The 25,827-nt window shown below is 50.5% G+C and overlaps 1 protein-coding gene and 1 long non-coding RNA gene across 2 annotated transcripts; both read left to right on the forward strand.

Moving 5' to 3' along the window:
• The first annotated feature begins 4,244 nt into the window (after positions 1 to 4,244).
• Positions 4,245 to 7,060, forward strand: LOC125510237 (putative 6-phosphogluconolactonase 4, chloroplastic). Its single transcript, XM_048675359.1, has 3 exons — positions 4,245 to 4,639; positions 4,739 to 4,874; positions 6,304 to 7,060. Exons 1-3 carry the CDS (start codon positions 4,290 to 4,292, stop codon positions 6,775 to 6,777), a joined length of 960 nt encoding a protein of 319 aa, XP_048531316.1. The 5' UTR covers positions 4,245 to 4,289; the 3' UTR covers positions 6,778 to 7,060.
• A 3,904-nt stretch (positions 7,061 to 10,964) lies between these two features.
• Positions 10,965 to 14,582, forward strand: LOC147972356 (uncharacterized). The gene is made up of 2 exons (XR_015602499.1): positions 10,965 to 11,327; positions 14,294 to 14,582. It is a non-coding gene; the product is annotated as an uncharacterized LOC147972356 (long non-coding RNA).
• The last annotated feature ends 11,245 nt before the right edge of the window (positions 14,583 to 25,827 follow it).

Below are 25,827 nucleotides of genomic sequence, written 5' to 3' on the forward strand. Positions count from 1 at the left end.
ATGAGCTTGAAAAACCATTTTCAGCTCTTCGAACATCTCATATGCTCCGTGTCTCTCAAAATGCTTTTGGAGCCCCGGTTCTAAGCTGTAAAGCATGCCGCACTGAACGAGGGAGTAATCATCAGCACGTGTCTGCCAAGCGTTCATAACGTCTTGGTTCTGTGGGACAGGTGCGTCACCTAGCGATGCTTCTAGGACATAATCTTTCGTGGCAGCTATGAGGATGATCCTCAGGTTCCGGACCCAGTCCGTATAGTTGCTGCCATCGTCTTTCAGCTTGGTTTTCTCTAGGAATGCGTTGAAGTTGAGGACAACGTGGGCCATTTGATCTACAAGACATATTGTAAAGATTTAGACTAAGTTCATGATAATTAAGTTCATCTAATCAAATTATTCAATGAACTCCCACTCAGATAGACATCCCTCTAGTCATCTAAGTATAACATGATCCGAGTTAACTAGGCCGTGTCCGATCATCATGTGAGACGGACTAGTCAACATCGATGAACATCTTCATGTTGATCGTATCTTCTATACGACTCATGCTCGACCTTTCGGTCTTCTGTGTTCCGAGGCCATGTCTGTACATGCTAGGCTCGTCAAGTCAACCTAAATGCATTGCGTGTGTAAATCTGGCTTACACCCGTTGTATTCGAACGTTAGAATCTATCACACCCGATCATCACGTGGTGCTTCAAAACAACGAACCTTCGCAACGGTGCACAGTTAGGAGGAACACTTTCTTGAAATTATTACGAGGGATCATCTTATTTAAGCTACCATCGTTCTAAGCAAATAAGATGTAAAACATGATAAACATCATATGCAATCAAACAGTGACATGATATGGCCAATATCATTTGCTCCTTATGATCTCCATCTTCGGGGCTCCATGATCATCGTTGTCACCGGCATGACACCATGATCTCCATCATCGTGTCTTCTTGAAGTTGTCTTGTCATCTATTACTTCTACTACTATGGCTAACGCTTTAGCAATAAAGTAAAGTAATTACATGACGTTTATGTTGACACGCAGGTCATAAATAAATAAAGACAACTTCTATGGCTCCTGCTGGTTGTCATACTCATCGACATGCAAGTCGTGATTCCTATTACAAGAACATGATCATCTCATACATCACATATATCATTCATCACATCCTTTGGCCATATCACATCACAAAACACTTGCTGCAAAAACAAGTTAGACGTCCTCTAATTGTTGTTGCAAGTTTTTACGTGGCTGCTATAGGATTCTAGCAAGAACGTTTCGTACCTACGCCAAAACCACAACGTGAATTGCCAATTTCTATTTACCCTTCATAAGGACCCTGTTCATCGAATCCGATCCGACTAAAGTGGGAGAGACAGACACCCGCCAGCCACCTTATGCAACTAGTGCATGTCAGTCGGTGGAACCGGTTTCACGTAAGCGTACGTGTAAGGTTGGTCCGGGCCGCTTCATCCCACGATGCCACCGAATCAAGATAAGACTAGTAACGGCAAGCAAATTGACAATATCGACGCCCATAACTACTTTGTGTTCTACTCGTGCATAGAAACTGCGCATAGACCTAGCTCTGATACCACTGTTGGGGAACGTAGCAGAATTTTTAAAATTTTCTACGCATCACCAAGATTAATCTATGGAGTCATCTAGCAACGAGGGAGAGAGGAGTGCATCTACATACCCTTGTAGATCACAAGCGGAAGCGTTCAAGAGAACGGGTTGATGGAGTCGTACTCGTCGTGATCCAAATCACCGAAGATCCTAGCGCTGAACGGACGGCACCTCCGCGTTCAACACACGTACGGAGCGAGGACGTCTCCCGCACCTTGATCCAGCAAGGAGGAGGGAGAGGTTGAGGAAGAGGGCTCCAACAGCAGCACGACGGCGTGGTGGTGGTGAAGCTGCAGTACTCCAGCAGGGCTTCGACAAGCTCTTATGGAGGAGGAGAGGTGTTGGGGAGGGGAGGGGCTGCGCCTTGGATGTTGTGTGCAGCCCTCCTCTCACCCCTCTATTTATAGGGGAAGGGGGAAGGGGTCCGGCCCCCTCTAGATGAGATCTAGAGGGGGGGCGGCGGCCAAGGGGAGGGGGACTTGCCCCCCAAGCAAGGGGGCGCCCCCTTTAGGGTTTCCCCCCAACCCTAGGCGCATGGGCCCTAGGGGGGGTGGCGCCCCAGCCCACTTGGGCTGGTTCCCTTCTCCATACAGCCCATAAGGCCCTCCGGAAGAGGTGGCCCCTCCCGGTGGCCCCGGTACAATACCGATATGCCCCCGAACCTTTCCGGCGACCGTATGACAACTTCCCATATATAAATCTTTACCTCCGGACCATTCCGGAACTCCTCATGACGTCCGGGATCTCATCCGGGACTCCGAACAACATTCGGTAATCACATACAAGTCTTCCTAACAACCCTAGCGTCACCGAACCTTAAGCGTGTAGACCCTACGGGTTCGGGAGACATGCAGACATGACCGAGACGACTCTCCGGTCAATAACCAACAGCGGGATCTGGATACCCATGTTGGCTCCCACATGCTCCACGATGATCTCATTGGATGAACCACGATGTCGAGGATTCAATCAATCCGTATACAATTCCCTTTGTCAATCGGTACGTTACTTGCCCGAGACTCGATCGTCGGTATCCCAATACCTTGTTCAGTCTCGTTACCGGCAAGTCACTTTACTCGTACCGTAATGCATGATCCTGTGATCAACCACTTGATCACATTGAGCTCATTATGATGATGCATTACCGAGTGGGCCCAGAGATACCTCTCCGTCATACGGAGTGACAAATCCCAGTCTCGATTCATGCCAACCCAACAGACACTTTCGGAGATACCTGTAATGTACCTTTATAGTCACCCAATTACGTTGTGACGTTTGGCACACCCAAGGCACTCCTACGGCATCCGGGAGTTGCACAATCTCATGGTCTAAGGAAATGATACTTGACATTCAGAAAAGCTACAACAAACGAACTACACGATCTTTGAGCTATGCTTAGGATTGGGTCTTGTCCATCACATCATTTTCCTAATGATGTGATCCCGTTATCAATGACATCCAATGTCCATAGTCAGGAAACCATGACTATCTTTTGATCAACGAGCTAGTCAACTAGAGGCTCACTAGGGACGTGTTGTGGTCTATGTATTCACACATGTATTACGATTTTCGGATAACACAATTATAGCATGAACAATAGACAATTATCATGAACAAAGAAATATAATAATAACCATTTTATTATTGCCTCTAGGGCATATTTCCAACAGCCCCAACAAACTTCGTAGAGTTAGCATATTTTGTCGGTGATACATAGTATGTTCATTGACTTTAATAAGAATTTTATTTGAGAAAAAATGACTTTAAGAAGAATTTTATTTGAGAATAAAGGAGAGGTTTCAACGATGGAGATCATGGATAATGTACGTCTAGGTTGGGCGTTGGCATGCTTCTACTAGTTTTTGCGACACATTGAGCTAAAGGCAAGAAAGATACGCAAGTTCAAAAAGTTTATTGCATGATGCATTTGGTGGTAGCATGTTACCATTTTTTTATTATGGTCTCGCATAATAAAACTGGGCGTTAACTTTGCTCATTGAGTCCTGGGCATATCGTTCTTTGTAAAAAGCTTGAGGGCATTTGTCCCTTGGATAAAATAGAAGATAAGCATGTTCTCTACATCAACTTTGAGTTAAGGATTGCTTGGAACAGAAAGATTCCATAGGAATGAATCTGTGAAATGTTCCTAAGGCGTCCTTTTGGTTGTTGATTCACTTTATAAATAACTATAGGAATTCCGCCATTTCTCTACCATTTGGGGGGATTATTAGCATCTGCACTTACATTACGTTTTTGTTCCTTGTATTGTCTATTCTATGTTCGAAACAAGCCATGAATGTATGTATGTTTTTTGTTGTTGTTGAATATATGTATGTTGTTTGGTGCCAAAGCTAGCCTTGCCAAACAAAAATATTCGCCCATCATATATTTTGAATCTGTTTTTGATCCTTTGCCAAAAAAACATAATTTTCAATGAGTATCCATCTACTCCCATTTCTCTTACAAATTCTTGGCAAAATAATTGGCCCAAGTGCGGGCAAAGGAACTGAGAATTTGGAACATTTTGAGGAGTGCCGGGCGCACTTTGTTCGCCTGGTTTTCTCCGCACGCCGGCCGTCTATCAGGATCTCAACGGTACAAAACGCGGCGAGCCTCACCACCCACCTGTCACCCCCGCCACCAGCCCCACACCCCGCATATAACACATGTCCACCTCCATGTCCGTCTCCGTCTCCGCCGCCGCATCTTCCTCCCTGCCTCCCCTCCTCGCCCGCCGCCGCTCGCCGCCGGCGTCCCTCGCCCCGGTCCGGAGCCTCCGGTCCCGGTCCCGCCTCCTCTCCTCCGCGCGCACGACCCCCGTCCTCCTCCCCGCCGCCGCGATGGCCGCCCCGGCCCCCGCCGCCTCCTCGAAGAGGGACCTGCTCATCTTCGACGCCGAGGAGAACCTCGCAGTGGCCCTGGCCAAGTACACGGCGGATCTCTCCGCGAAGTTCGCCACCGAGAGGGGCGCCTTCACCGTCGTGCTCTCCGGCGGATCCCTCATCTACGCCCTCAGGTCCGTTCCCGCCCGTCCTCCCCGGAGATCGCTCCTTCTCTGCCTGCCCGGGGTCTCCCGGATCGCGTGAGGATCCCTGATTCCTTTTTGGTCTCGCAGGAAGCTGACGGAGGCGCCGTACCTGGAGACGGTTGACTGGAGCAAGTGGCATGTGTTCTGGGTAGACGAGAGGGTCGTGCCCAAGGACCATGAGGATAGCAACTACAAGCTCGCCCTCGATGGGTTCCTCTCCAAGGTATTCCCCACGGCTTCTTCCTAGATTTACTCCTCTTCATGCAATTCCTATGGTAAGGCAGGACATTATGAGGATATAATTTTATTTTATTTGCTTGAAATTGATGGGGAGTTATGGATGGGGGAACAGGATTATGGCAATGCCTGGATTTGCTAACAGGTCATTTAGCTTCACCATGTTAACCTCTGAATAAATTTGGGCTGTTTGAGTGTATCCATGCCTAGTAAGAAATTCGGCGATTATATTTGTGGAAGCATATGGCCCCTCTATATAATCATGCGCAACATACCTGCCTACAAAAAGTCATAATTAAACCTGTGTTATCAATTTATTGTACAAATTGTAGGGATGCTCATAATCATTTACATGTATGGCATCATGTCATATTTATGTTAACTTCAGTTGGAAATCATGTAAACAGCTGTACAGATAACATGTGATTCTGGCAAGATATGATCTTACATAAGTTCAGTAGCATTTGGGAACTTTAACCCTGTAAATCTGTAGCTTTTTCAAGTGATACAACTTTCATTTTCTTTGAGAAATTTAGTTACAGTCCTGTAGATAGTGTAGACCGCCTCACTTGAATGTATGGTAGCAACTCCCAGTTTCCACATATTTTGGTCTTTCCTTTAGTAAGTTGGGGCATTCGGAAGACATAATTTGTGGCTTCCAGTGATGGGGAGTTGTAAAGGAATAAGATTATGGTAATGCTTGGATTTGGTAACAGGCTATTTAGCTTCACCATGTTAACTTTGGATAAATTTGGAGCTATATCTTAGTGTATCCATGCCTTATAAGAAATTTGATCAGTGTGTCCATGTATGGCATAGCGCCATATTTATGTTAGCTTCATTTGGAAATCATCTAGACAGCCGTGCAGATAACATGTGATTCTGGCAAAATATGGTCTTACGTAAGTTCCGTTATGTGGCCTGGTAAAACATTTGCAGAGATGAGTCCTGTAAAATCTGTAGCTTTTTCAAGATACAACCTTCATTTTTTGTTACAAGTTTAGTTAGGGCATCTCCAGTGGGAGACGCTAGCAGCGGCTCTTATGATTGAAACAATAAATATCCCAGGAATCTAGCGCTTCCTCTTCCAGTGGCAGACGCTAATAGCGGGTGCTTAGCGATCGCCTGACAAAGTTTCAACTCACGCGGAGGACGAAAGAAAAGGCTAGCGCTCGCCTGCAGCTTTGGCGTCGACGCTGGGTTAGACTCCAGGATTTGTCGGTCTAACTGCCGATTGGACAGGATGCTAGTCCTGGCGCTCACTCCTAGCGCTTCGCATTGTGGGTGCCCTTACAGTTCTTTAGATAGTGACACATTCTTATCTATAATTGTTCCATTCTCATCAGTTTTATAGCTACATGTAACTTTCTACCTATTGAGAAGTCTTTAACTGGGTCATGTCTTCTACTTTGTAGGTACCAATTCCTGCTGGTCAAGTGTATGCTATCAATGATGCCTTGTCTGCTGAGGGAGCAGCAGAGGACTATGAAACTATCTTGAAGCAACTTGTTAAGAATGGCGTCCTTGCAATGTCAAAGACAACTGGGTTTCCCAGGTTCGATCTCCAGCTTCTTGGCATGGGCCCGGACGGCCACATCGCCTCTCTCTTCCCAGGCCATCCTCTTGTTAAAGAGAACACGAAGTGGGTCACCCACATCTTGGACTCTCCAAAGCCGCCGCCACAGAGAATCACGTTCACGTTTCCGGTGATCAACTCGTCCGCATACGTCGCCATGGTGGTAACTGGGGCTGGGAAAGCCGGCGCAGTGCAGAAGGCGATCTCGGACAAGAAGACTTCTGATTTGCTCCCTGTTGAGATGGCTATACTTGATGATGGAGAATTCACCTGGTTCACTGACAAGGAGGCGGTGTCGATGCTGCAGAACTAGTGAGTCCCATGGCGGTCTAAGGGTTTAAGCTCGATCTTAAAATAAAAGTGAATCCCACGGTTGCATTCCTCCCTGGTGGGTCACCTGTACGGTGAACTTGAGCTTTATGTTAGTGTATTGTTCAGAGTAATGTGTTTCGGACACTCCCTCGGCTAAGTCGGCTTCCAGCGTTTAGTAAATAACATTTGCTGAGGCATTGCCCCACCGGTGCTCAGATTATTTTCCAAACCTGTGCTTTTAAATGTTACGCCCCGTGATTACGAAATGCATTCTGTTACTGTCATGTTCCAAGGTGATTTGTGATCATGGCCAGCATAGTTTATCTGATGTGTTGCCTATTGAGTCACGAAACTACTTTTCGTACGATAACAAGTGTTTGAAATCTGTGTGACGTTGCAACTGAAGGGACGTGCTTTGTCTCTTTTTTTAAGCATGAATGGTTTGTCCTGGCGTCGTACAATAATCGGACAAAATGTATCGTATGCATAGAAGGGTTGAGTGAGTCAGGATGGAGGAGACTTCGCTTGGTTCGCTCACTGCAAGTGCAAGGCCAGCACTGGTGTGCCAATGCTGCAGAACAAGTGAAGCAAAATCAGCCAGAGGGCAGAGGGCCTGCGTTAACTGCATAACTGAGGCTGCCCTGCCTGGATTTTTTTTTTCTAAAGGGGGGCCTGACCTGGGACCTGAGTAATTTGTTTCAGGCAACTACCAGTCACTTGTTGAGAAAACAAATGCTGGGACAACTTCTTTTTATTGAGGCATAAATGTTGGTATAACTGCATTCTCAATTTCTCATTTACTCATTGTTGTTGATACATTCTCAAAGCACGGCCAGCCAGGGAAGGCCAAGGCCCACAAGGCTTGACCAACAACAACAACCCCAAGCGCCGCTTGCAGGCCCTGAGTGGGCCTAGTTATTTGGTCTTGTAACTAGTGATGTGCTTCTTCCGGCTAGAAAAAAAGGTGCACACGCTTTTCGAGATTCCCGCCCGATCAATGAAATGTGTATGTGCCTTCTTTTAGAAGTTATGCGCCCTCTATTTAAAGTCGAAGGAAGTAGGATGATAGAGTTTGGTTATTACGAAAAGGCTTGGTGGTCTGTCGAGAAGAGCACCAAATCTGGAGCTCGAAGAAGTTACCGGGTGATCCCCTCTCTTGGCCCCCACAATTCCTGTAGCCTAATCCATCCATGCTACCGGAGAGAATCGATAGATTTTGGTTATTAGGAAACGGCTTGGCGGTCCGTCGAGAAGAGCACCAAATCCAGAGCTCGAAGAAGTTACCTGGTGATCCCCTCTCTTGGACCCCCACAATTCCTATAGCCTAATCGAGTCGTGCTACCAGAGAGAATCGAGTCTGGTCATGCGTGGCGCTTATGAACCTGGAACTTGCTCTTGGGTTTCTATCTTTGGCATGGAAAAACTCATTTATGCGTCAGCAATGTTTCCGCCCAAGTGACGGCGCCAGGACCCAAGCAGCCCGGGCCGCTGCCTGCATTTAATTTGTAGTTGTGGCAAGCAATGTAGCACATCGCTACGATGCTCAAAGGCTGCCTAGGTTTTCGCTGAATCATGCCGCCGCTGCTGTTCCGCCTAGTTGCACAGGGTCAAGAACTTACCCACGCACATGAGACTAGCCCAATAATCGAATGGCTGCAAGATCAACCAAGCAAATGCTTGATGATAAACTTACAACTTGTGGACAACTTCTCAGCAAAACATGTCAGTCAACTACAAGACGTTTGTGGTACTTCATCTTTCTCAAAATCAGGCGGGCTAGTCTATGAGAGATGCTCATACAGATATGGCGTCATGAATGTGCTTACATACATTCATCGAAGTGAGTACACACACGTGTATGTCAGTGTTTGTGTCTATGATGCGTTTCTTAAACAAAAAATAGTACTATCATTTCGTTTCCACTTTTTTAAAAAAGAAGACGACCCCCGGTCTCTGCATCTGGACGATGCATGCAGTCATTTTATTAATTTTATTCAATAAAAACCTTTCAAAGTAATACATCGGTAAGTCTGAAGCCATCATTTTGACAAAATTTGTCGCTGCTCTTACCCATTTGATGAAAGGGTGCCGATTGTCCGAACGGAATACCAAATAGGCATCGCACTAAGCCTAACATCTAAAGTCGAAGGCCCCAATTTCGTAACAAAATCAAGAGAGGAAAAATCGTCTGTCAATCTGGCAGGCACGAACCGAAGTCGCGCGTGATTTGGCTAAGGCCGGGCCAACGGACACATTCAGATTGAGTGCAGGGAGACTAGCCCAACGGACACATCCAGAAGTGAGTGAATGCCGAGGAGAAGTGGTACGGACTCGCTCGTGCCGCCACGCGGTGGCCGGCGGCCGGCCGCACCGGCCTTGGCCCGCGTTCATATCCCGGCATTTGATTTTCCTCATCGGTGGTCCTCTCCTCATGCACACACAGGCTGCCCGCTCACCGGCCACGGCAATCTCTGGAGAAGGATCAGCATGCACAGTAGCATCTTCAATTCTTTTTCCTTTGTCTCTGGAGCATCGGCCAGCCGGTCATGTGACGCGCCGACCGAATGGCCCAAAGACTAGCAGCGGAACGTGGCCTAGAACACAGGGCACCTCCACACAGCACGTATAGTGTACCTACTACGTATCTATTCTTATCGTTATCACGCATGTGAAGTTCTTTGCCCCCATGCGCCATATTTGTGGAGGTGGCCAAGGGAAAGGTTCGTTGAGATTCGGAGGCATCGCATCGGTCTTTGCTCCGGGGGACACGCCGCTCGCCGCTCGCCGCGTGCACGACGACGACGAGGAGGAGGAGCCGTGTCGCTGCCGCCGTCCGTCAGTTGGGTTCTTGACTTGCTGCCAAAGGACAAAGGAGCACTTCATCCCTTTCGCCTTGCCGTGGTCGAGAATCCGTCCTGAATCCCACCCGGTTGGAGCAAATTCGAGTGCAATTCCCGCATTCCTCTTAGGGCCTCTGCAACTACACGTAAACCGCTCGCATACATTCGGATCATGCGGTTCAGATGTATTCTGCTATCCAATGCGGTCCAGCATCGGTTCGTAGGACAATTCAAACACGTTTTCTCTCACAAACCGAAAACAAACATAAATGACTTTATGGCGTTTAAACAAAAACTACGCCCGCTTCTGATCACCCTTACCCATCCAAAACCATCCTCCCTCCCACGCGCGTTCCCGCCCGGCGCCAGCTACCCGCATGCATGTCGTTTTAGAGCGGCCGCTTCAAATTGAAGCCGGCCCAGAGCGAAGGTGGCCTCTCACTGGCACCGTCATTGAAGCGGCGCCTCGGCCGATGGCACCGCCCATGACGCGTTCTTGGTGTCCACGCCTGTTCAATGCTGAAGACGTGTCACTTGACGAGACGGGACAAATATCTACCATGGTAACCATGCTCGTTCAATGCCCCGTCCATCCGTATGTCCCATTATTGTAACGCCCCGAGACCGATGTGCCAGATGTCCTCCAGTTATTCGCTGCTGTTGCCTTGTCATTGCTTGCGTGTCATGCATTGCATATCATATCATCATGTGCATTGTCATATTCATGCATGTTGTATTGTTGCATGCTCCATGTGTGGTTCTTGCACCATCACTCCTCCTTCCTTTCCTTTCTTCCGTTTCTGCAAGTGCCATTTTCCCTTCTCTTTTGATGTTCATCTTTTTCCCAATATTCTAACACCACGTACCTAGCCTCTCTGTCAAATTTCATCTCTATTGGAATTGTTTTGGTTAGGGTTTAAAATGGTTCAAGTTTGAATTTAATTCAAACTTGAATTATTTTTACTTCCTTTAAAAATCTCCAAACCAATTTTGTTAAATAGAGCACATTTTCAGGATCATGAGAATATTTTTTTATATTTCTCTAGCTCCTCTCCTTTTCCCCTGCTCTTTCCTTTTTGTATTTCTGTCTAAAGAAATGGAAAAGAAAAGAAAGAGGCAGAAGCAGTACACCAGGCCAGCCCAGCCCGCCAACCACCTCCCACTCTGGTAATTCCACCTCCACGTAGCATATTTTTTACCCTGGGCCCGCCTGTCAACCTCTCTTCCCTCACCTTTTCTTCCTCCTCTCGATTGCTCTCCTTATCACAGTAAAAGAGGGAGGCAGCACGCACAAGGCCACCGTGGCCACCACGGTGCCCACGCTTCCCCTATAAAGCCAGCGCTTCGCCCCTAGGGTTTCCCTTCTTTCCCTCTCCTCCCTCCGCCGCCGCTGCAGGTGAGCCACCCAACATAGCCGTCGCCTCTTCCACCAGAGAGCTCCCGGAGCAGTTCCATGGCTCCGCCGCGGCCATAGCCCTCCTCCGCCACTGTCTTCGCTCCTGGTCGGCTCGCCTACGTCGTCTTCTTCGTCTTCAATCAAGGCCAGGAGCTGGAAGAACCCAAGGCCGACGCGATCGACTCCATCCAGGCCTCCACGACGTCATCTTCCTCCGCTTCATCTTCTTCATGGTCCAGAGTAGCGCCAAGTTCAGCGAGCCCCGTCATCCCTCCGTCCATCTCTCGCCGAGCCGATCACCCGAGTGTGTTCGTGGTGAGCATGCGCACCTTCCCAGTCATTGTTTCCCCTCGATTGCATCCTGTTACGCGTGTTCCATGTGATTCCCGAGCTCGACTTCGTCGGACCTCGTCACAGGCGAGGAGTCCGGCCTCTTTCCGTCTCGAGCCTGACGTAGTAGGTTCCGCTTGTCGCGTAGGGCTCATCCAGCTTAGATTCGCGCCACTTCGACCTGTGTTTCTTCGAGTTCAAGTATGGCCTCGCCGCCTCTGTTTCCTCAACGCCGGCGACGCCTCCATTGTCACTTGGTGCTGTGCGAGACATGCGGGAGTTCGGGTCCCCGTTGCGGTTCATTTGCGCACCTCAGCCGTAGCTTTTGGTCGCCGGAGTTTCCTCCGACGAGCTCCTTCGCCGTCCCGCTCGCATGCGCCGGAGGCTCCCTTGTTTTCTCTGCTCCTCGCTTGCGCACACGCCCACGCGCATCTTCTCTGAACCAGCCGGCAACCATGGCCGTAGCCATGTCCAGCTAGTCCGGCCTCACGCGAGCCCCTGCATGCATCGCAACCTCACCAAGATCCGCACCCCCACCGCCGTTCTCTAGCCTCAACCATCGATGCTTTGCTCGCCATCGTCGCCGCCGATCTCCGTGCCACCATGGAGGGCCAAGGTCCGCATTTCTTGGTGGTCTTATGACGTTTATCTGCATCTATACCAAACACACAGCAATAGCGCAGTGGATCAGGCCATAAACTTCTACCAGGGAGACCCGGGTTCGAACCCAACCCATCAGGGACATTTAGCCCCCTCAATTTTTGCCTTTGTTACCTCTATGACAGTGGGACCCCACTCGTCATCCTCTCTATCCACACACACACCCCTTTCCACAGCCACTTGGGTCGCTGCACTGTTTTGCTTTCGGCCGCGTATGTGTTTTTTTCCTGCTCTGTGATTTTAGCATTTTCCACTGCATATATATTTACAGGAAATGCCACTTCTTTAAGATGCTAATAACCAAATATCCATGCATCTAAATAAAACATTTCATATATGTAAAATGCCAAGAATTTTGTCTAGTTTCATAATATGCAACTTTTATCTATGTTTAAAATGTTGTTTGTGTATTTTTTGTCCATATGCCATGCTAAAATGCTTTATTTCATAACTAAATAACCGTAACTCGGAATTTCATAAACTTTATATGTAATTGGGGTGGAAAAATGCCTAGTTTATCATGATGGCTTTACTTTGCATGTTTAATAACTCTAAAATTGTGTTTAGGACAGATCAGTACCAAACCTAATATATACATATGGGGATTTACCGGAATTGTTGTTCGTTGCTTTCGGCCTCATTTAAACTTGCCTAGATAGGTAGTTTTCATTTGCTTCACTCTTTTGCCATGTTTAACAACATTTAATATTGTTGAGTATATAAACGAGATTGAACTAAATAACCAAATGTGGTGTTTCGTCAATATGCAACGGAGTTGCATAATGAGCTTCACTTAATTTGTAGGATTGTTTGTGCACTTTGCCATGCCATGCTTCATTAAACCGGACATGCATCATACTTGTTTGCGCATCGTGCCATGTTGATGTGTTGGTTGTTTACTATGTTGCTTGCTTCTTTCCGGTGTTGCTTCTTCTCGGTATTCCGGTAACGTCGCGTTTGTGAGGATTCGTTCAACTACGTCCGTTTGTCTTCTTCATGGACGCGTTCTTCTTCCTTGCGGGATTTCAGGCAAGATGACCATACCCTCGAAATCACTTCTATCTTTGCTTGCTAGATGCTCGCTCTTTTGCTATGCCTATGCTGCGATACCAACCACTTGCTTATCATGCCTCCCATATTGTGAACCAAGCCTCTAACCCACCTTGTCCTAACAAACCGTTGTTTGGCTATGTTACCGCTTTGCTCAGCCCCTCTTATAGCGTTATTAGTTGCAGGTGAAGATTGAAGTTTGTTCCTTGTTGGAACATGGAGATGTTGTTCCTTGTTGGAACATATTTACTTGTTGGGATATCACAATTTATCTTATTTAATTAATGCATCTATATACTGGGTAAAGGGTGGAAGGCTCGGCCGTATGCCTGGTGTTTTGTTCCACTCTTGCCGCCCTAGTTTCTGTCATATCGGTGTTATGTTCCCGGATTGTGCGTTCCTTACGCGGTTGGGTAATAATGGGAACCCCTTGACAGTTCGCCTTGAGTAAAACTCTTCCAGCAATGCCCAACATTGGTTTTACCATTTGCCACCTAGCCTTTTCTTTCCCTTGGGTTCTGAAGACTCAAGGGTCATCATTATTTTAACCCCCCCGGGCCAGTGCTCCTCTGAGTGTTGGTCCACCTGTCAGCTGCCGGTGGCCACCAGGGGCAACTCTGGGCTGGCCTACCCGTACCTAAGACAATCTGAGTGTGCCCTGAGAACGAGATATGTGCAGCTCCTATCGGGATTTGTCGGCACATTCAGGCGGTGTTGCTGGTTTAGTTTTACCTTGTCGAAATGCCTTGTAACCGGAATTCCGAGTCTGATGGGGTCTTCCCGCTAGAAGGAATATCCTTCGTTTACCATGAGAGCTTGTGATGGGCTAAGTTGGGACACCCCTGCAGGGATTTGAACTTTTGAAAGCCGTGCCCGCGGTTATGGGCAGATGGGAATTTATTAATGTCCGGTTGTAAAAAACCTGAAATTGACCTTAATTAAAATGCAACAACCGCGTGTGTAACCGTGATGGTCTCTTCTCGGCGGAGTCCGGGAAGTGAACACGGTGTTGGAGTTATGTTTGACGTAGGTTGTTCTAGGATCACTTCTTGATCATAGTTTCTCGATCGTGCTTTGCCTTCTCTTCTCCCTCTTTTGCGAATATGTTAGCCACCATATATGCTAGTCGCTTGCTGCAGCTCCACCTCATACCTTTACCTTACCCATAAGCTTAAATAGTCTTGATCGCGAGGGTGCGAGATTGCTGAGTCCCCGTGACTCACAGTTACTTCCAAAACCAGTTTGCAGGTGCCGATGTTACCGAGCAGGTGACGCAACCAAGCTCAGGAGGAGCTCGATGAAGATCTTGTCCTTTGTGTTGTTCCGTTTTTAGTTGATCAGTAGTGGAGCCCAGTCGGGACGATCGGGGATCTGTGTAGCATTTGGGGTAGTCTTCTTTTATTTCGGGTTCCGTAGTCGGACCTTGATTGTATCTGGTTGTTGTAATGCTTTATTCATGTATTGTGTGAAGTGGCGATTGTAAGCCGACTATGTATCTCTTTCCCTTATGTATTACATGGGTTGTGTGAAGATTACCTCAATTGCGACATTGCTTTCAATGCGGTTATGCCTCTAAGTCGTGCTTCGACACGTGGGAGATATAGCCGCATCGAGGGCGTTTCAATTATATAGGCTCGCTGGCCGAGAAACCCACTCCGGCGCCTCGCATGACACACCCAAACGCCTGATCTCACTGAAATCTGCTATTTAATGGCGGCCACACCCAGCTAACTCCACACCACAACACAAGCCGCTCCACATCCTTCTTCTTTGCACCGCATCTGTCATGATTGCAGGCGGCGAAACTCTGTGAGAGAGCCTATCCACGGAGATGAAGCACGAGGTGGCCGTCCTTTGCGACCGCCTGGTAGAGCCACTGTGCCAGGCGGATCAAGGTCGGCTTGCTGGCCAGCTCGCCCGAGGTCTCCGGCGACGAGACGATCCCATGATGGAGACGGGCTCCGATGACACCGCACCGAAGCCCGCGCTTGTACACGTCGGCTTCACCATGAAGCAGGCGCATGCGCACTTCAACGCCGCCATGGTTTAGGTGTAGCCTGCACCTATGTCGGTGTTCTAGCCGGCGCAGGAGAAACAATGGTACAACCTGTTCCTCTTGGAGCAGCATCGGCCAGCGGAGGGCCAAATTGACGGTGAGCGCGCGAGCAAGGAGGCCGTGACGGCCATAGCTGCGGCAAACCCCAACTTCGTCGCGGAGTAGCGTGCGATCTATGAGGCCATCCACGCTCAAGCCGCCGCGAAGTTGCAGCTACTGGCGCAGCTACAGGCGATCGCGGAGGAGAACAACGCCAACTGCGCCTCCTACGCGCCGCCGATGAACTATCAGGGGTCTCAGTGGGATGACGACAACGCGGGTGTCATCATTTTCATCGTGGACCTCACGTCCACTGGCGACTGACAAGGCGCGGACTCCTCCGAGGATGAGTAGGGCACGGGAGGTGACTTCGTAAAATCTCAAGATGATATGCCGGCTCAGTCTTTCGGAGATGCTCATAAGAATAGGGTATGCGTGTGTGCGTTCATAGGGGTGAGTGTATGCACGTGTATATGAGCGCTTATGTCAGTACTGATGCTAAAAAGAACACCATCGATGGGCTTGTGTGGCGCTTGGCAGGTAGCATATCGTGTCAAGCCAACCAGCCATGCGTCGAGGTGGCGCGCGCTCCGGCGCACGTACTGTTTCTTTTAAAAAGCATACGTTGTTTTTGGCACTGGCACGTAGTAATACTACCAGAAGTGTCAATGTGTCATCACCTTCCGCCGCTCATTGACGACGACGACGACGACGCCTCTGTGCAGGTGCAGCCCTGTCGCCCCAGCAATGCAAACGCGCGCGCGACCAGTTCAAAACGTCCAAGAAAAACCCCTTCTGTCTAAATCCAGATCTTCCACGCGTCCACGAGCTAAACGTGTCGGCCCACAGTCAAAACTTGTATCCATCCAGCCCATGCCGTTTGTCAAGTTCACACATTATTATTGTTATTATTAATCTCTTTTGACGAGAAGAGGTCACACATTATTTATTGGTCTAGCACAAAATAAATCCTACTCCCTCCGCTCCTAAATATAAATCTTTTTAGACATTTCAAATGAACTTCAACATATGAATGTATATAGACATATTTTAAAGTGTATAGTCACTTGTTGAAATCTCTAAACACATATTTGAGAACAGATGGAGTAGTTTAGTATCTCCTCCGATCTACCAAAGATTCAAGATTATCCCTTGGCAGCTGCCTGAGCCAACCAATCTTGCTTCAACCCGATTTTTTCTAGGATAATTTCAACCCGATTTCCTAAAAAGTCAAATACACCAGAGATACCCGCAAAATAAAAAACACCAGAGATGCATATACTTGCACGACATGTTCAATTTAGTCACAAAGTTGAGAAAAAAAAAGTTCATGTTCAGCTCCCAAGATTGCACTTACAGTGTACTTTAGTCAATTTAGTTAACATGCTCCCTTTTGCCACATCTATCTCTTAAGTTAATAAGTTCAGTGTCAAGGATCTCGGTGCCCAAGACAGCAGGACCTCGACTACGTAGCTCGTAGTCTCGGTAGATAGGAGCGCTAGGGTTTTTGCCTAACTGCTCAATGGTGCGGGAGATGAGATTAGGAGCAGAGGGAGAGATAGGAGATAATGATTTATTGCTTGCGTCAAAGGGTGCAGATTGCAGGATATATAAAGGCCTTATGGGCTTCTAACAAACTAGGAAACTAACTACTCTTGGACTCTAGGAACCAACGTAGGATCAGGACTCCTTGCCCCGATCATGCCTGGTCAGTTGTGGCCGTCGGCTGCTGCTCCTGGGCGCGTGACCCGCGCCTGTACGCAGCGCCCCACATGACATCTCCCCCCCCCCTCGACGAGCAGCTCGTCCTCGAGCTGGAAAGTGGGGTAGCGCTCGACGAAACTGTCAAGATCCTCCCATGTTGCCGACGACGCAGCCTCGCCCTTCCAGTGGACAAGGAGCTGGCAAACGCCGCGTGCGAGGCGTGAACGAGTCATGCGTTCTGGTTCCGGGACAGCCGCACTGTTGTGGATTGGAGTCAAACCCGGCGGGGCAGTTGGAGGCGTGCCGAAGAACTTCTTGAGGAGGCCCACGTGGAACACATCATGGAGGCGCGAGCGCACCGGTAGCTCAAGGCGGTAGGCGACGTCGTTGACGACCTCGGAAATGCGGTACGGCCCGTAGAAGCGTGGCTTGAGCTTGCCCCTGGTCGGCAAGTTGAGAGAAGATGCGGCGCGCTGGCGAAGACGAAGCCACACCTAATCGCCCACTACATGCCTGACGTCGCGATGGCGTCTGTCGTAGTAGGACTTGTAGACCGCCTGCGCCTGCTGTAGTCGATAGCGGACATCAGCGAGTAGCTCGTCTCGCTCCGCCATGCTCTTTGCCACGGCCGCCACCCGCGTGTCGCTTGGCTCGTAAGAGCGAATAGTGGGAGAGTCGTGTCCATACACGAGCTTGAACGGAGTTTCTTGGGTCGCCGTCTGGTAGGCGGTGTTGTAGATGTACTCGGCCCAGGGAAGCCACCGTAGCCACTGTCGCGGACGATCCCCTGTGAGGCAACGCAGGTACATAACAATGAACTTGTTAGCAGCCTCTGTTTGGCCACCCGACTGAGGATGAAACGCCGACGTCATGTGCAGCTTCGTCCCGGTGAGGCGCATGAGCTCCCGCCAAAACGCCGAGGTGAAGACAGGGTCGCAGTCCGAAACCATGGATGGCGGAACGCCATGGAGGCGCACGATCTCGGCGAAGAACACCTGTGCCACCGACTCTGCCGTGTACGGGTGGGCCATCGCCACGAAGTGGCAGTACTTGCTGAAGCGATCCACCACGGTGAGTATGACGGACTTCCCGCCCACGCGAGGGAGCGCTTCCACGAAGTCGATGCCGACGTCAGTCCACACGCCCGTGGGCACCGGCACCGGCAGCGGCAGCAGCAGACCGGCGGGGTGCAAGTGCTCAGACTTGTACATCTGGCAAGTACCGCAGGAGCGGACGTACTCTTGCATTGTCTTGCGAAGGTTAGGTGCGTGGAAGTCGCGGCGGAGAAGATGCAGGGTGCGCAGGACGCCTTCGTGCCCGTCGTCGTGCACTGCGGTGAGGAGCTCCTGGAGTAGCGGGGACGACGGCGGAATGTAGAGGCGGCCGTTAAAAGTGATGAGGCCGTCGGAGAGCGACCACGGCTGCTGCTGCGTACCCGCCGTGATATCCTCACGCAGCGCGACGAGCGTCGGGTCGGTTGACGTAGCTTGCCGGAGGCGATCAATGAAGTCGAAGCGAGGACCCGATATCGCCATGACCGACGTCTCCTCCGTGTCGCGGCGGGAAAGGGCGTCCGCCACCGTGTTTGTACTACCGGCCTTGTACTCCACGGTGAAGTCGAACCCCAGTAGTTTGCCGACCCAATGATGCTGCGGAATGGTTGCCAAACGCTGGTCAAGTAGGAATTTAAGATTGTAGTGATCAGTTTTTACCACAAATTGGCGCCCCCAGAGGTATGGTCTCCAATGACGAATAATGAGCACCAGGCCGATGAGTTCCCGTTCATATGCTGCCAGGGAACGGTGACGTGGCACGGCCGGCCGGCTAAAGAAAGCCACCGGGTGCTGGTCCTGAAGAAGGACGGCCCCGAAGCCGTACGTAGAGGCGTCACACTCGACGATGAACGGCCGCGTGAAGTCCGGCAACGCGAGGACGGGAGCCGTGGTGACCGCCGTCTTGAGGGTGGTAAAAGCTGCTGCCGCCTCCGGCGACCAGGAGAAACCATCCTTGCGAAGGAGGGCTGTCAGTGGCGCGGGAACCACGCCAAACTCCTTGACAAACTTGCGGTAGTACCCCGCAAGGCCGAGGAACCCCCGGACCGCGCGCGCCGAGCGTGGCTGCGGCCAATCGGCCACGACCTGCACCTTTTCCGGATCCATGGCCACTCCTGCAGCGGAGATGGTGTGACCCAGGTAGGAGATCGACTCGACGGCGAACGCGCATTTGGATCGCTTGACGAAGAGCCGGTGCTGGTGCAGGACGGTGAAGACGGTGCGCACATGTCGGACATGGTCTGCCCACGTCTCGCTGAAAATGAGGATGTCGTCAAAGAAGAAGAGAACGAAGCGGCGCAGGTACGGCCGCAGCAGATCGTTCATGAGTTCCTGGAACGTCGCCGGCGCGTTGCAGAGGCCGAACGGCATCACCAGGAACTTGTAGAGGCCATCGTGGGTACGGAAGGCAGTCTTTGGGATGTCCTCCGCACGCATCCGCACCTGGTGGTAGCCGGAGCGCAAGTCGAGCTTGGTGAAGAAATGAGCGCGCCGGAGCTCGTCGAGGAGTTCGTCCACCACCAGGATCGGAAACGCATCCTTGACGGTGATGGCGTTCAGGGCGCGGTAGTCTATGCAGAAGCGCCAGGACCCATCGGGCTTGTGGACCAGCAGTACCGGCGATGAGAATGCGGAACAACTCGCTCGGATGATGCCCTGGGTGAGCATGGCGGCGCACTGATGCTCCAGCTCGTCCTTGTGCGCGGCCGGGTAGTGATACGGACGGACGGCCACCGGGGCGGAACCGGGCAGCAGGGTGATGCCGTGGTCGCGGCTGCGGGGTGGTGGCACGCCGGAGGGTTCGGCGAAGATGCCGTCGAACTCGGTGATGATGGCTTCGAGGAAATTGCGGCCATTGCATGATTTCAGGGCTGGCCCGTCCGGTCCTGCAATGCCCCGCCAACAGACCTGATGGCCCCTCCGCCAGAACGTCATGGAGAGGGCGCGGAAATCCCACAGGATCGGTCCAAGCGTCGCCAGCCACTGCGTGTCCAGGACGACGTCGTAGCCCGCGAGCGGCAAGGCGAGGAAATCCTCCGAGAACGCCTCTTGGTCGATGCGGAAGGACACGGCGCGGTATGCGCCCTGGCACGGAACGCGCTCGCCGTTGGCCACCGTGACACGCATCTTCTCGGTGGTGGGGGATGGCAGTGTAGCCCGAGCGGCCGTCTCCTCGGCGATGAAGTTGTGGGTGGAGCCTGAGTCGATCAGGGCGAGGAGGGAGACACCCCCGAGGGTGATATGCATCTGCATGGTCTCGCTCGTGCGCACGCCGGAGATCGCGTGGAGCGAGATCCGAGGGTCGGCCGGCGAGGCATCAGCGGTGGCGGAGGCCGTGTCGTCGTCGTCCGGTGCCAGGTCGAGGAGAAAGATGCGCTGGCACACGCGGTTGTGGCCCCTGCCAAACTTCTCATTACAATTGAAGTATAGGCCCAGGCGACGGCGTTCCTCCATCTCTGCCTGTGACAGGCGTTTGATTTGGCGCCCGCCCGGCAGACTGGGGGCCTGCTGGGGTGCGGCTGGTGGAGCCGGTGCGGGGGGCGCGAGGCGTGGTACGGGCGCCGGCAGGATGCCCTTCTGCTGAAAACGCACCGGTGGCGCGGAGGCGAGCGCGCACTGGTCGCGCAGCTCCAATTTGCGGGCAAGGCTCATGGCGACGGCGAGGGACTGCGGGTTGTGGATTTCCACGTCGAGGCTGAGGGGTGGCTGGAGTCCCGCAGTGAAGATCTGAACCTTCTATGTCTCTGATAAGATGCTTGCCCGGGGGAGGAGCGCCTCAAACCGCTCCTGGAAGTCGACGATAGACGTTGTGCGCTTGCACACCATTAGTTCGCCCAACGGGTTAGCGCGCAGAGGTGGCCCGAAGCGGAGATTGAGCAGCTCGGTGAAGCGGCGCCACGGAGGCGTGCCCTCGTCGCGCTGAACCTGCATATACCATAGTTGGGCAGTACCCTCGAGATTGTATGACGCCATCCACACTTTCTCCTCCTCGGCGATCCGTTGTTGATGGAAGAAGGACTCGCATCTGTTGATGAATGCGAGAGGATCTGACTTGCCGTCGAACTTGGGGAAGTCCATCTTCTGAAACCGGGGCGGTCGATCATTGTGGTGCTGCCCATCGTGGGCGCCGTCAGCGCTCGACGAGGAGGCGGACTTGTCCTTCTGGAGTGCGGCGACGGACGTCTGCAGGGACGCCACCGTTGCAGTCAAGGCCTCGATCATCTTGGCCAGATCAGCGGTGGTTGGTTTTGCCATGCCGGAAGTAACCGAGGCGGCGGCGGATGGTGGCGATGGAGGTGTGCTTGGCGCGGACGCAGGGGTGGCGGCGGGCTGCGGATGGAGCGTGGACGAGGAAGAGGATCGCCTGGAACCTGATACCAAGTTGTCAAGGACCTCGGTGCCCAAGACAGCAGGACCTCGACTACGTAGCTCGTAGTCTCGGTAGATAGGAGCGCTAGGGTTTTTGCCTAACTGCTCAACGGTGCGGGAGATGAGATTAGGAGCAGAGGAAGAGATAAGAGATAGTGATTTATTGCTTGCGTCAAAGGGTGCAGATTACAGGATATATAAAGACCTTATGGGCTTCTAACAAACTAGGAAACTAACTATTCCTGGACTCTAGGAACCAACGTAGGATCAGGACTCCTTGCCCTGATCATGCCTGGCCAGCTGTGGCCGTCGGCTGCTGCTCCTGGGCGCGTGACCCGCGCCTGTATGCAGCGCCCCACATGACATTCAGTAGCAATGAAGCATCCTAATATATCGATGTAGTTTTTACATTCATCACCCCATATGTCATCGAGTGGATAGATTGTGGGCTGCGGTTGAGCCTATTCTCACATAAACATGGTGCTACATGGCTGATCTATAGACAACTTTAAATTTGTGAGCATCCATGAAATTCGGGGAACTTCTTTTGAACCCGGGAAAAACAAAAATAAACTCACATCATTTTTTAAATTTGCGAATAGTTTCAAAGTTCATGAATATTTTTTATATCCACAAACATTTTTTATTCATGATTATTTTCAAATACATTTTTTCATTTTTAAAATATTCATGATTATTTTTATTTTATCGAAACATTTTAAATATTCTTTCTACCTTTTTTAGTTTTCCTTCCTCTTTGTTTTTTTTCTTTGCTTCTCCAGATGGGTGTGACATTGAAATGATAGACTAATCATATCAACAAGAAATACCTTCTTTTCACAGAGCTCATTCACAAGGAACTTCAAAAGTTAAGTATACTTGGCTTGGAGCGATTTGAGGGTGTATGACCGACTAGGAAAGTGATCCTGAATGCGCACACGTGAGGATAAATTACGCAGAAAAGACTAGTGTTGGCCTCTGCAGCTAGTCTAGATCTCGTTAGGCGCAATGGCCGGGAACCTTTGGTTGTGGACATGGCGCTACAATGGGACGAGGCCCAATCCTGCGCGTGTGGGTTATTTTACTGCCAGGGGAAGGGGCAAACATATTTTCTGCTTCGTGCGTTCGCGAGGAGGTGGCACGAACTTGCTGGTGTTGGGCCAAGTGGTCTGGTTGCCCCTTTCTCCGTCTTCCCCGCGGGGGTCCTCGTGTTTGCGATGGAATCGCCATGTCGTGCTAGAGCTGGTGGAGAGCTTGGATGGAAAAATCATGCAATGGAGATCCGGGCTAACATGAGCACCTGTCAGAGAGCCGTTGCAGCTAAGCCCTATGATAATTGATCTAGCCTCAAGGTTGGGAGGCGGCTAGATTTAGATTGGATCCTTTTTGGCGATGAAAATCAGTGCAGGGAGAACGATTCTGAAAGGTAGAGGCACGAGTGAATTGAGTTGTGTGTGTGTGGTGGTGGGGGGGGGGGGGAGGGGGGGGTGCATCGTGCATGGGTATAAGGCCATGCCGAGTGGCGGAGACAGGGGACCAACAGGGGCCTGCCCCCCTAACATCAAGGATTGCTACTATTTTTATTGATGAACAATGAAAATAGTGATGAATTGTTGCTAACAACCCATTTTTCTACAATTTGGCCCTCCCTAATCTCTTTTAACAGCACCCGGTCCCTCTAATACAATTTTTCCGGCTCTGCCATTTGCCATGCCTATGCATGCCAGCAAAGTACGTAAGTTAGAGAAAAGGAAGATCCATTTTGGTTATGGTCGTATGGTCAATTTGATTTACGTAGGATGAAAACCGGCGATACACTCAAATACAAACAACTAACAATGGAAACACTGAACCAAACACCATTGACCGAATAAATCAGGAATATCGGTCAACTCGGTTCAATTTAGTTCTTCGAATTTCGGTAAAATACTTACTCATAGCCAGGGAACGGTTCTTCGATTTCCAGTGTAAAAGTGCTCACCTCTAATCGTAATAGAACGAAAAATGAGGCTAAACTCACGACCAAGAAGCGACGCGGCAAATCACACATTACCCTCTACCATGAGGTTTGAGCAATTTGAAGGCACCACCACTGGTTTCCTCTACCGCCTCGCATCTCAAAAGAAGTGCCTCAACGCAATTGGTGCAAGGTTTGACAATGTTCATTGGAAAATATATAAACAACTACAATTGTAAATAAATACCAATCCTATAAGTTTCAAAAAAAAGTAATACCAATTCTGTATTGTATTGTGGTCCTTGTGCCGGCCCGCATTCATACCTCCGCGATTCATTGGACCATACGAAGAAGGACGAGCACATGACCTTCGCTGTTTGTTTAGCTTCTCCTGAGAGCATGGGCCAACAGGTCATGTGACTCCCTCACATGAGCGCGCGCCGAAAGACCAGCAGAACGTGGCCTAGAATATAGGGCGCTCCCGAATCTATCTATCCTCACACCGTGCATCGCCATGCATGTGATGTGATGAGAGGTCACCGGCCGCGTCGTATCGTCCGTCGTTGCGGTTGTGGCCCAACGGAGTAGAAAACTCGAGGTTCGGAAGCATCGGTGGTGCTCCGGGGGACACGCCGGCCGCTCGCCGCATGTGTCGTTGCCGCTGTGGGGGGTCTCGTCTCTCTCTTTGGAATGAGTTTGGCTCTTGACTTGCTCCCAAATGCAACCCTTTTTTCGCTATGTGTTTTTGGAGTGTATATCGTACTGTACTAGTAGTTTCTATGGAGTTTGAGCGAATTCTCGTGGAATTCCTGCGATCAAAGGTGTTGTGGTGGGTGGTCACGTGAAGGCACGGCATCAGAAGTGTTCTGCATTCCCCAGCGAGTGATCATGTGAATTTCGTTATAGGCCCCCCCCGTTTGGTTGTGGGCAAGGGAAAACTTGAGATTCGGGGGCATCGGTCTTGCTACGGGGAACACGCGCACGCCGGTCGCCGCATGAGGAGGAGCCGTGTCGCCGCCGCCGGTAGCATCCCTTTCGCCTAGCCGCAGACTGATAATAATCTGTCCTAAATCCCACGAAGTTGGAGCGATTTCAAGCGAAATTCCCACGTTCCTCGTAAGCAACCGCATTTTTGGTACTAGTACGACGAGGCCATCAGTATACAACCCACCTGCCTTTTTAACCGCCTGTGGCACTGGTCCCTTCTGTCTAGTCTAGCTATATAACAAGCGGCTTCATTAAACAAAAAAATTACCACTTTGTTTTGTCTCGCCAGCATCATCGATGTACATGCATGCATGAGCTTGGCACGCACGTAGGATACGTTGTTATCATGGCAGCGTCTTGGCAGGTAGCTCCATGAACGAACGAATGAATCAATGTGCGCGGCTGTGCCTGCTCCGGCACCTCATGGATGACGTGCGCCTCTCTGCAGCCGTGTCGCCCCAGAAAGGAAACGAACGCGCGCGCGACCAGTTCAAACAGTGGATAAACGAGTCCACGCAAAAAATAAAAAAAAAATCTTGTGAAGAGAGACTCTTGTGGCCAGCAAAAGCTAGCAAAAAATTTGTCTCAACCCAACATTTTTTTCTTCTGAAGAGAGACTCTTGTGGCCATCGACTGCGGACCAAAGAAGCAACGACGATGGGCGACGCCGCCTTGGTAAGGCATTTGTGACCAGCCGTGTACGCAGAGGAGCACATGCCTGTTGCATCTCCTTCTCCTCCGGTCCTCCCCTTGGGCCGCCACAACGGGGGAGCGCGAGGTTGTGGGATGCGATGACGTTGGTGGCAGAGGATGAGAATGTGAAGGCAGAGGGAGGTGGCGGTAGTCAAGGAGACCAGGGAGGCTAACAGGCGACGATGCCATGATGGCATATGACTGACGGGAAATTCGGGGAAGTAGTTAGACACATTGACATGTAGGCCCCACCTTGAGGAGAATTTATGTAGCCCAACATTTAGCGTTTTTGTGTTTGTATGTGGACTGGAAAGCCTTCATATATTTTGGTGATCGTACTCCTGACGATGAAAATATGGAGCATACATGCAAGCGAATTTGCTTTATAATATAAAGCGGAAGGAAACCCTTTTTCTTACTACACATGCAGGCGAAGATATTCGAGCAATTTCGAGTGAAATTTCCGTGCTCCTCGAGCAAGCGCGTCTTTTGTTTTTGTACTAGTAGCAGTAGTTAAACAAGAAATTCTACTACTAGTACAATTTCTTGGCCTGCCAGCGCCACCAACGTACATGCATGCATGCCTGAGGAGCTCACGCAGGAGTACGTTGTTATCATGGCATGTCAGTATATTAATTTTGGCACGTAGCAGTGCCATCCATGAACAAACGAACGAACAAACGGATGAACGCGCGCGCGATCAGTTCAAATCAAACGGAGAGTGGATGATAGACGAGTCCACGCAACAGCAACAGCACCACACCTTCCGTTTCTCCCAAGAAAAAAAAGCTTATCACGTCAGCCGTTGACTTGACTGGCTAACTAAGCCCCAGATGGAGATCTTCCACGGGCTAAACGTGTCGGCCGACAGAGTCAAAACTAGCAATAGATCGTATCCATCCCGCCCGCCCACGCCGT

Source organism: Triticum urartu, chromosome 5A (assembly GCF_056163025.1).
Source record: "Triticum urartu cultivar PI428250 chromosome 5A, HENAU_Tu73, whole genome shotgun sequence".
Lineage (NCBI taxonomy): Eukaryota > Viridiplantae > Streptophyta > Magnoliopsida > Poales > Poaceae > Triticum > Triticum urartu.